This window comes from Lacerta agilis, chromosome 2, assembly GCF_009819535.1.
Source record: "Lacerta agilis isolate rLacAgi1 chromosome 2, rLacAgi1.pri, whole genome shotgun sequence".
Lineage (NCBI taxonomy): Eukaryota > Metazoa > Chordata > Lepidosauria > Squamata > Lacertidae > Lacerta > Lacerta agilis.
In genome coordinates, this window is record NC_046313.1 from 12,596,654 (window position 1) to 12,608,826 (window position 12,173).

The 12,173-nt window shown below is 45.1% G+C and overlaps 1 protein-coding gene across 1 annotated transcript; it reads right to left on the reverse strand.

The window, feature by feature from the left end:
- Positions 1-909: 909 nt before the first annotated feature.
- Positions 910-10,328, reverse strand: MIP (major intrinsic protein of lens fiber). The gene is made up of 4 exons (XM_033138632.1): positions 9,873-10,328; positions 4,744-4,908; positions 3,714-3,794; positions 910-1,287 (listed from the first exon to the last, which is right to left on the reverse strand). Exons 1-4 carry the CDS (start codon positions 10,230-10,232, stop codon positions 1,102-1,104), a joined length of 792 nt encoding a protein of 263 aa, XP_032994523.1. The 5' UTR covers positions 10,233-10,328; the 3' UTR covers positions 910-1,101.
- Between the last annotated feature and the right edge of the window lie 1,845 nt (positions 10,329-12,173).

Here is a 12,173-nt window from a genome sequence, read left to right on the forward strand (position 1 = left end):
TGCTGATATAGATAAAGAGTACACAGAAGCAAGCTTACACAGTGGAGAACCTTCCTTCTCCTGTTGCTTGAAGATCAACAAAATCAGGAAGATCAGTGTAAAATACCCAGAACCAGAAGCAGGCAACATACGACCTGCAAGATGCCTTTTGTCCACACTTCCTCCTAAAATGTCTGGAAGCAGCAATGGAGGGAGATGTCGGAGAGGGGAAGCTGTACGACGGCTGAGAGTAAGAGAGCCGCGACATCTCCGGTTCAAATGTCACGTCAGCCATGATCTCACTTGGTGGTCAAAACACTGCTTCTCGGCCTCAGCTCTCGCCCTTTCACCTGCTGCTTCCCTCCCCTAATCCCTTCTTGAGCCAAGCCTTTACACCTTGCTGGCATAAGCCCACAGAGATGAGATGGGGACTGGATCAGAGCAGGGAGGGAAGTGAATGAAGGCCGTGACAAAGCACAAAGGAGCCTGAACTGGCCTCTCAATCCTACGCTAGATGATCTGTCTCCAACAAAGCTAGCAGCGGAACAAAAATCCTGTGACCAGAGATGCAGTGGGGGCCTTAAATGGAGAGATGTGAAGGGAATAGATGCTGTTCAATGCCTTCCTATATATATATGTATATATATATATATTTATATGTACACACACACACACTCATTCATGCATACACCCAGCACTAAGTGGGAAGAACTTCACATGTCCAGTTACACACACACACACACATGCACACAGAAGCAACTCTGGATTTTTTGCAGGAATTCAAACAGGGAGATCAGGAGGAACTGTTCTCCTACACCTTTTCCCATAAAGCCGCTTTCAAGATTTCTCACCGCAAAAGAAAGTGTTCTAAAATCAGGCAATGACACCATCTTCCCCCACCCACCCGCTCTTCCCCGTTCCGTTGTCCCATTTGTTTGAAAAGAGAGAAAGAGAGAGACCGGATAACAAACTGTCCCTTCGGATCTGTGTCTCCTAAGGCACCGCTTCCTACTGGCCAGGAGCAATAACAGTCTGTATACTGGGCCAGTTGTTTCTGCCCCCTCTCTCCCCAGAGGAGGGGTGTGTGTGAGTGCTGTGGTTTCGTCACCCTAAGGTCACTGCTTATAGCGCTTGCGTCTTCAGTTCAACGGGTTCCCCAGGAGGCTCTGGCGGGGCGCTGGTTTCAGCTGGCCGGTCACCTTTCAGGACAGACATGCGCTCTTTGACCCCGCGCATCCGTGGGAAGAGGATGAAGTCGTAGAGGAAGCCGCCCATCACGCCGCCAACAATTGGACCAACCCAATACACCTAGAAAGAGGAGGAGGAAGCACAGAGAAAGGAGGAGCGATGAGACACTGCAGAGGCTTATAAACAGCATGCTTGAAAAAGAAAAGTCCCCTCCAAGAGCTTCAGGCTCTCGCTGAGCTTCAGTTGCGAAGCTGGCAGAGGAAGCTGGTGGGGTTTGGAAGCAACACCACTTCAAATTTGAGAAGGATTGTGTGGGGGAAACAAAACAAAACAGTTTCACCTGCTGTGCTAGTTTATTACACAAAGGGAACTTTTACATTGGTGTGTATTCAAAAATAATGACCTCGCAGTCTCTAAAGTAGAGAGTATTAGCAACTCATATTGTTTCCACAGCAGAGGTGACCATGAGGCAAATGAATGGTGTGCATGTTATAAGAATTTGAAGGGTAAAGGGACCCCTGACCATCAGGTCCAGTCGTGTCCGACTCTGGGGTTGCGGCGTTCATCTTGCTTTATTGGCCGAGGGAGTTGGCGTACATCTTCCGGGTCATGTGGCTAGCATGACAAAGCTGTTTCTGGCGAACCAGAGCAGCGCACGGAAACGCCATTTACCTTCCTGCCGGAGCAGTACCTATTTATCTACTTGCACTTGGACGTGCTTTCGAACTGCTAGGTGGGCAGGAGCTGGGACCGAGCAACGGGAACTCACCCTGTGGCAGGGATTTGAACCGCCGACCTTCTGATCAGCAAGCCCTAGACTCTGTAGTTTAACTCACAGCACCACCTGGGTCCCATATATATAAAATACATGTTCACATTTATATGTAAAATAGATGTTCATAAATGTACCAAGCAAACACATACAAAGATGTAAACCACATGTCTGAAGCCCACAGAAAAGTCCTGAAACCACTTTCTCTCTCCCAAAATGACCTCAAATACCGGTATTTCTCTGCAAGGTCGAAGGAAATGGGAAATCTCCCCATTGTCTTTTTCACAAATCCTGTCTTAAGGGCACATTTAAAACAAAATAAAAAATAAAAAAAATTCCTTCCAGTAGCACCTTGGAGACCAACTAAGTTTGTTCTTGGGATGAGCTTTCGTGTGCATGCACACTTTATCTGAAGAAGTGTGCATGCACATGAAAGCTCATACCAAGAACCAAAACAAACTTAGTTGGTCTCTAAGGTGCTACTTGGGACCCAGGTGGCACTGTGGGTTAAACCAGGTAACCTGGCAGACAGGAAGAAACAACACACCCAGATTTCCACCCCTTCTCTGATGTATTAAGGGGATGGTCTTGGGCCACACTCCTCTGATGTATGTATGATGTTTCTGGGGGTGGTCTTGGACTCCAGGGTTGGCAATTTAAAATGTCTATATAAGGGCTTGCGCGCATGGCTCAGAGTTCCCTCCCCCCCTCCTGTGTGTGTGTGTGGGGGAACACCCTGTTGCAACAGCTTTAATAAAGATCAGGCTTACTAGCTGCTTTGCTTCTCAATATTCTCTGGTTGGTCTCTGTTATTTTCTCCTACCGATAGAGAACCTACCAAAAGGTCTCTGTATGGGCTCTTGGGTACCCCATAAGGGAAAAGGAGCAGTTTCTTTCTCATAACAATGTATATATCATGTCAGCTCTCTTAAGAATTATTGCCTGTCTCCGTCCTAAGGAAGTGTCTGCACCAATTGTTGTTGTTGTTGTTCAGTTTTGTCCGACTCTTTGTGACCCCATGGACCAGAGCACGCCAGGCACCCCTATCCTCCACTGCCTCCCGCAGTTTGGCCAATACCGTTGGCAAATTCCTTTCTCTCTTTTTTGCACCTCCTGGTCCTGGGGATATTGCTCTTGGGTCTAATATACATGTGCAAAGAGACATAGAAGAATTGTTTCAAGTTCTCCAGAAACCTTGAAGGAACAAACATTGTGGATACCATCTAAAATTAGCTTAGGGCTGCACCAACTATTCCAGAATGTCCTCCTAACTAGTACTTATAATCAGGAAAAATAGCTGGTACAAAATCGGCACAAAGGGCAGACACTTCATGACTTTGTTTTATTTTATTTTTTACTGTATTTAAAATTATTCACGGGGCACCATAATCTGCTCCTCTATGAGGTGACCTGAAGGTATTGACATGGGAATCTTCTGCTTGGGTTATCTTCATTTTATCTGGGGTGACACAGAGTTCTAGGGTGCTTCCACGTCACCATTGACCCAAATACTCCTTTGAACCAGACACGATAATTGAACCCGTCTCCAATCTGAGCTTTTTATCTGCGGAGATCTACTAGGTGTCCTGCCCAGCATTGCCTTTGTGAAGGATGGAATTTCAGGGAGAGGTAAGAGGGGCGTCCCTAGAATATGTGAAATAGAGGAATCTGGCCTGATCCGCTCAGAGCTTTCTCCGCAACCCTTAGCTTGATATGTTGTTACACACCTGATTATGAATAAGCCTGCTTGCTTACCCCCAAACCCTCTCCTTACCCAGTGGTTGGTGAAGTTGCGGGTGATGACAGCAGGGGCGAAGGATCGGGCAGGATTCATGCCAGTTCCTGTGAAGTACATCTGCAAGACAGTAAGGTTAGAATGGAGAAATTGTTTTCCCCCTGTATATAAGGCACCCCCCATGTCCCTGGACCCCAAGCAGGTCCAATTTCTTTTCTAAAGGCTGACACTGGACCAAGCTGTCAATTTCAGTTTCTCGTTTTCTTAGTCTTTAAGTCAGTTCTTGCACATCAGTTTCTGGTTGGTTTGTTTGTTTTAGAGTCCTCAATAAACTTTGTCCACATTTTAGTGCAAATTTTGCCCAACGCAGACATTTTTGCAAAGCAAGTTTCCAGAATATAATGCCATTTTGTATGTTTTTCTCCACCAATGTGTAGATTTCAATGCAAACTTTACCCTAGGATATACATATTTGTACCCATTACTAGGACAGAGAACTTCATTGCAAAATTCGGAGAACTGCACATTTTGAAGGACGGCTGCGTTTCAGTTTGCATATTATTTTAGAAAGTGCAAATTGTGTGTGTTTGCCTTTAAATGTGAATCGAATTGAATTTATTCCCCATTCCAACTAAAGGCTTGGTGGGATTTATATATGATCGTGTAGCTTTCTGTTACATCCTCTGCTAAAATGCAGTGATATGGATGGCCGACAAACACCATAATATTTCCTTTTTTCTAGGAGCTGTGATTCACTCTGAATGTCACAGTATTGCTCTATTTGTACTCCCATATATGGCCACTCCCATATTGGGAAATCCTTTTGATCACATGCGAAAAGGTCCCCAGAATCTCAACAGCAAGGGAGTCAACATGATGTGTTGCGTTGCAAACTGGTGGAAAAGTGGGTTTGTGCTAAAGCGTGGGGAGGGCAGCACAGCGCTATGTGTGGGGCTGTTCCAAGATAGAAGTAAGCATGGCCAATATGAAGGTAATCTGGCCCTGTCTTGCTGTGCAAATAGGCTACATCTGGTACCACACATCTGTGCACCTTGCACAGAGTCATTACCCCAAAGAGGTGTCCAAGAGTGAGGGAGAATCCCACAGCCAACGCTACAGATCCCATGCGCCCATTACGTCTCTCGTCATAGGTGGCGAAGATGCAGAGGACAAACTGTAAGGTGAGGAAGATCTCCACGACTGTAGCTTGGCTTACATTTACACTGGGGTGTATCTGGAATCAGGGAGACACAAAGAAGGACAGAACCATGAGGAAACGACAGAAGCCCACACCTCATTCCTTCCCCTACTCTACTGTTCTGATCATGCAATAAGCTTCATAGCATAATTACAGTGTATCTGAAGAAGTGTGCATGCACACGAAAGCTCATACCAAGAACAAATTTAGTTGGTCTCCAAGGTGCTACTGGAAGGATTTTTTGATTTTATATTTTGTTTTGAGCATAATTATTGACATTGCATCCAGAACTTTGCAGTTTACAGTACTGAAGGCAACTCTCACGGCATCTTTTCCATGCCTAGCAAATATTTATGGAGCTAATTAAAAATTGGATGTAGAGATTTGGGCAAAGCATTTACCAGGTGACAATGCGGAGGTCTGTCTGTCAGACTTGGTGCCAGTGGTGTTAGGAGTTGACCAAGGCAACAGAAGTGAAGGGAGGTAAGGGAGAAAAGTAGCTTTAAAAAAAGCACCAGGAAGCCTGAACAGAGTCCCTGGAATGCTCAGACTTATGAGTGAGTGTGACCAGGAAGCCTTTGTAGGGACCAGGGAAGATTACTGACTTGATTTGGTCTACTGATGTAAAGACATGCCAGTCTCATTCATAGGGGTGGCTGGTCTCCCTCCCGTTCCCTCCAGAACTGAGTGGTGACAGAATCCTACCCAACAAGTCTCAAGTACATAAGCCCAGCAAAGGTGCAAGTCATGACACTGTCTCTCAGCTTCAGATTCCAAGTAGTGTGAGAGTCCACATAGTTTAAGACACTACAGTGGTACCTCGCAAGACGAATTCCTCGCACAACGAAAAACTCGCTAGACGAAAGGGTTTTGCGATTTTTAGGTGACTCGGAAGACGAATTTTTCTATGGTCATGCTTCGCAAGACGAAAATTTCAATGAATTCCTATGGGAATTAAATTCCTATGCATTCCTATGGTCGTGCTTCGCAAGACGAATTTTTCGCAATACGAAACGACTCACGGAACGAATTAATTTTGTCTTGCGAGGCACCACTGTATTTCACTCCCTTAAAATTCATTAATGATGATATGCTTTTACTCTTCAAGGGCTACATGAATAATTCTGGGTTAGGTTTAACACCCATGGCAAATACAGAATAATTCAGCTGGTGGGTACCCCAAAAAAGGGCCATCTAATTTGATCACCAACCCTCCATACCCTCACAAAAGTAGGACAATATTGTTGCATGCCACCGCAATCTCTGAGCGATGCAAGATTCCAGGCGTGTTTACTCAGGGTCCGTGTTTCCTTTGGGAAATGAGGAACAGAGGAGACTATGGTGTCTTTATGATATATGGTTTATTTACACATATATACAACCTGAGCCTATGATGGAGGGGTTCATAGCATTGGCACCCCAAGAGGGTCTTGCTTCTCCCATAGCTGCAGCCATGGCTTCAGGACAGAAATTAGCCACGGCTTTCCAGCTTGCCACCTTTACCAGACTGCAACCTTTATCCTCCAGGTCACATCCCAGCCAACTCTAAAGCCTCTAAACGATGGCTTTTGTCTTCTAACTAATTCTGAGTTGAGGAAGGGCCCATTCCTATTTGCCATCTGGCACAGACCTTTCCTAATGGTCCATCACCACGCAATTTCCTCATCGGGAAACTAGCCTGGCTTAATATTTTAACAATTGCTGAATCCAGAGGTTCAGGGTTGGCACCCAGAAACTTAACATGAGGGAGCCTGAAACTCATAACACAGTGGAGTCTGGCACCCACAGGGGAGTCTGACATCCACAAACTCCTAACAACACACACCCCACTATAAAACAGCCCATGCAAATTGAGACCACTGTGTGGAAAAAGCAGAGAGCAGATAAGAATGCCCTTGGACAAAGAGTAATATTATATTATATTCCATCTTATTCCAAGAAATTCAGACTAATCTCCACCCTGCGGGATAGATTAAGAAGAGAGAGAGAGAGTGGATATTCCATCAAGAGGGGAATGGCAGCTAAAAATATGTGAGTACTTGCAACTCGCGAAAATGGCAGAGTCAATAAGAAAGAAATCAACAGACAAAGTTAAAAAAGAATGGGGATGTTTTAACAAGTATTTGAAGAAACAAGGTTCCAATATTAAGACTTGGCTGTGCTTTGAATAACTCTGCAAATAGGGAAATATCTTTTATTCATTCCAAGATGAAGATAAATAATTAAACACAGGGTATAAAACAGGAAAACTTGAACCGAAACCGTAAAGAGGCAGAAGGAAGTCAATAACATAATAAATGGTAAAGGGATTCAATCCAAATTGAAGGTTAGAATATACAATAAATACCAATATAGGTTTGAATTATATTAAATAGTACTTATCAGTAACAGGTAGGTAGCCGTGTTGGTCTGCCATAGTCAAAACAAAATAAAAAAATAAAAAAATTCCTTCCAGTAGCACCTTAGAGACCAACTAAGTTTGTTCTTGGTATGAGCTTTCGTGTGTATATGAAGAAGTGTGCATGCACATGAAAGTTCATACCAAGAACAAACTTAGAAGTGTGCATGCACACGAAAGCTCATACCAAGAACAAACTTAGTTGATCTCTAAGGTGCTACTGGAAGGAATTTTAGTACTTATCAGTAGATAGGTATCCTTATTGTTTAAGTTGTTTTGATATAGTTATTTTTTCTTTATTTTCTTTTTCTCTCTCCCCCCCTTCTTTTTCTTTTTCTCTTCTTTTTATGTATGTTTTTTCCATCGGTTATGTACCGGTATGTATGATTTTGCTAATAATAAACAGACAAAGACAAAAAGAAGAACGGTGGTGGTGGATGCAAGCAAGTGTTATCTCCTGACCTTTATGGCTCCAGTGATGATAGGTTCTGGTCAAACCACTACACTACACTGCCTCCCTTGAAATTAATTTAGCAAGTGTGCCAAGCTATGTGCTGCAGCAAGAACTGGGAACTTTTCTGTCAGGGACACTGCATGCCAGAAGTGGGAAAAACCTAAGACCCGGGGGCCAGATGCGGCCCAATCGCCTTCTAAATCCGGCCCACGGATGGTCCAGGAATCAGCATGTTTTTACATGAGTAGAATGTGTCCTTTTATTTAAAATGCATCTCTGGGTTATTTGTGGGGCCTGCCTGGTGTTTTTAAAAGAGTAGAATGTGTGCTTTTGTTTAAAATGCATCTCTGGGTTATTTGTGGGGCATAGGAATTTGTTCATCCCCCCCCCAAAAAAAATATAGTCCGGCCCACCACATGGTCTGAGGGATGGTGGACTGGCCCACGGCTGAAAAAGGTTGCTGACCCCTGGTATACACTCTTAGTTTATGGGGGTCTTTTTGGTAGATCTTAAATCTTTAGACTCATCTCTTTATCTTTGTTGCTCTACTGTATGCCAGATGCTTTTGCTTTCTTAATCAATGAGTGGACAAAAATTTAAGCTAGCCTATTTTAAGCATAGGTACCAGTTCTTGATGTCTTTGGCTCAGTTATCCCAAACTTCATCCCAACCCTGCCTGAATCAAATGTCTCCAGCTGAAGCTGTGAAGCACTGCATTTAATGAAGCCAGAGCCAAAATCCTTTAGATTGGCCTAGAATAGATTCACATAATTTCTGAAGGAAGTGTAAATTCTGACAATCCAGGCATGTTTCTAGAGAAGCCTAAATCACACCAACAGGCAGAGCAACAAATCTGAACATCTGGCATCAAACCAACATCTCTGAGGTGGAAGCATCTAAATTTAAGTAAGGAGAAGGACTCTTGATACAAAATTGATTTGGAAAATTTAAAATTTCAGCTATGGTCATTTGCCAGCGTCTTTGGCAGCTCTGCTGTCGACCCCATAAAGGGAAAGTCATGTACAGTAGTCGGTTATTACCTAAAATATAGGACACTCCTCTGTTGGCTCCGGAGATAGATGGATGCTGAGAAAGCAACTAGTAATTCTGGGTTTTCTTTTAGGAGAATGAACTGAACTATCAGATCACATGTGGTTGAGGGAGTTTTGAGAGGAACAACCCACAGCCCATGAAACAATGGGAGGTGTTCATTACGGGCATAGGCTTAAATTTTATGAAAACCTACCGCAGTGCAAATCCCGTTTAACTCAGCGGGACATACTTCTGACTAACTAAACGTATTTAAGGATTGGGCTGTTTGTGAGCTACAATCAACAAGACATCCTCCCGAGAAGCTAAGTTATGCTTGATCTTGAAATAAATATAGAATCATTATAAAACCAGCAGATTAGTTAGGTGTGGGCTTCAACAGATGGCAGGCATTTTCATGCCTTAAGGGTTAAGTTTCCTTTTTTGTAAATCAATATATAATGCAAACATAAAACCTTTATTGGCTGCGAGACCGCTCTTCTGCATTCTGTCTGGCAGTTAACAACATTCACATACATGGTGCTCATCCAGCTGGCAGAAGCCACAAAGGCGTTTGTTAGCTTGATGCGTGGAAAACCTACGTATAGCCCAAGCCTATACTTAGGAAGTCCCACTATGCTGTCTTCATTACACAATCATCCTCAAATATTCCTCTCTCGCATTCCCTTGTGATCCTGTTCACTTCCCTCACAACACACACACACACACACACACACAGACAGCTATGCATTCAGATAATCTGTCATCTGGGTGCCACCCAGTTATTAAGCCAAAGTCATGTTGACAAGCTGTCAATCAAAGATAACACCTGAGACAAATGTCTCCTGCATCTCCCACAAATGCATGTAGCGTCTGGCTCCAGGCCCTATGCTAGTGGGTTGTTTTCTTCCTAGGTCTTGGGACTCAAGACTCCTTACGAGATGCTAAGAATCCTCCTCCTCCTTCTAGCACCCCTGGGAATTGCCCCTAATAACTCATTTTTTTAAAACCACTATGCAATCCTTTAGTGGAGCTCTCACATGTGGCAATACAACCTCGTGGATGTTTAGATTACAGGGATGCCACCCTCCTCAAACACCCTCTGCACGATCCAGTTACCGTGTTGAGTGCCAGGTTACCCCGCAACGCAGCTGGCGTGACTCCGTAAAGCACGGCTGCGCCGGCCACTCCTCCCAGCAGCTGGGCAACCATGTAGAAGACGGCGCGGAAGAGGGAGAGCTGCGAGCCCAGCAGGAAGGCCACGGTGACGGCTGGGTTGATGTGTGCTCCGCTCACGTGGCCTAGAGACTGCACCATGGTGGCTGCTACCAAGCCGAAAGCCAGGGCCACCAGCAGAACGTTCAGGGGGCCGACCACCCAGCGTAGCGAGGCCCCCAGGCCGAAAAAGACATAGAACATGGTGCCGAAGAACTCGGCAAAGACAGCCCTCCAGAAGGAGGAGGAACGCGCCTCCCACATGGTAAGGCAGGACGGCGGTGGAGGTGCGGTGCGCAGCGGCAGCAGGGCAGTCTCCAAGCTCCTCTCTGCTGCTGCTGAGCTCCACCTAAGCCCACTGCTTTCTACTGCGGCAGTGAGCTTTATAAGGCTCCCTAGCCCAGCCCAGGAGGTGGGAACTGCGTTCAACTGATTGGGGGTCTCTTAACTCTTCCCTGCCTGGCTGGGGAAGCTGTGGTGGTGCTTATAAAAAAGGCTCAGGAGTACACAAGGAGACACCCAGATCCTGCTCCAGCTTTCAGGGCTTTGATCCTCCTCATAGCTCAAACCCTTTGTGCATTTCAGTTTCCCTTTCAGCTAAGGAGCTCCACTGCAAGACTTCTTGCTGGGGGGGTAGACAGGTCATAACTCCCAAGGATGCTACTGCAGCATAAGGGGCCAATTTGTGGGTGTATTTTCGGGAGCAGCCTGGTATAGAAAAAGCATTGGTCCTCCTCTCTGAACTGGGGCGGTTCAAGGAGGGGCTTCCACAAGTTGCAGGTTTCCCCAGGCATAATGGAGTCGTCTCCAAAGCTCCTCTGTTTCCAAGCCCAAAACTCTTCCCTGCGCAAAAGAATGGAACAGACATGATGTCTTTAGTGCTGCAACAAGCTCTGTGCAGGAGGGAGCAGGGAGGGAAGGACGGCTATCCTTTTGCACAAATGCTATCATAGGAGACAAAGTAGGTTAAAGCTGCCCAAGGAACACAATCTCTGAAGAGTATGCCATCAGGGTGAGGTCATTTTTAGGCCTTGTAGCACCCACTTAACAACTGAAAGACAGGCTGGTGTTATACTGGCACGAGAAAGCCTAGCACCCTCTTCTTAAATGCATCGCAATTTTAACAGAATTTTTTCCCCCCAGATCTCTGCTGCGTACCTTCAAAAACTACAGCTGTCAAATCACATCTGTGTCTCTTTGTGCACAGCATGGATATGCTCCTGAATTGATGGTGTCAAATTTCCCCATAGGAAGACCCTGGCCTTCAGATCCCTACACCCAGACTTGAGTTCTTTTCTTGCCACAACAAGAATTCTGCAACCTTCTGTCACAGAATAAGAACAGAAAGAGATAGCCCTCGGAAGGTAGGTATGACCTGTATCCAAGCTGGGACTGAAATATTTATTCTGTGATTTGTTCATCACATATTAAAACTGGATTTTTAGCCGATCCTACCTCCATACTGGCTAATGGCATTGTTACATCCCGTAATCCAATCAAATTTAAGCATTTTTAAATCCAAGTGATTGCAGTGGGGGAGGTAATCATAACCCTCCCATTTGAGTCAATATGATATAACCAATGCTTAATTTGTCTGAAATGCACCTCAGATTTTTGTGCAACTCCAAGCGGTGCGTTTGATATTCTCCTCCAAACCGCAATATACCTGGATGCATTGTTTAGGCAACAGGAAACTGTTGCCACTTTAAAGAAGAACGTATAGTATGATACTTATTTTAACAGATTTGAGGCAGCGATCCTACAGTTTGCTGAAAATGCATCGGTAGAGGAGCTACAGGATTCAACAGAAGCCCTGCTGCATCAGCAGAGTGCAAAAGGTCCCACCACCACACACACAAAATATATGAGAGGAATGCCCGAGACACACCAGTGAATATTCACTGGCGGAGCAGCTAAGTCAGGGCGGAGTCATGAGCAGGAAAGGAGTGGCACAGGGAGGAGCACTTTGCTGTATCTAAGCCAGGGTTTCCCAAACAGTCTCCAACTGTTTTTGGACTACAATTCCCATCATCCATAACCACTTGTCCTGCCGGCTAGGGATGATGGGAGTTGTAGTCTAACATCAGCTGGGAAACCCTGATCTAAGCCAACCTAGTGCCCTCCAGATGGACTATAGAGCTGTAGTCCAAAACTATATGGACAATACCAGGTAGGCTTTATCCTGTACCCCTTTGAGCCATGGCT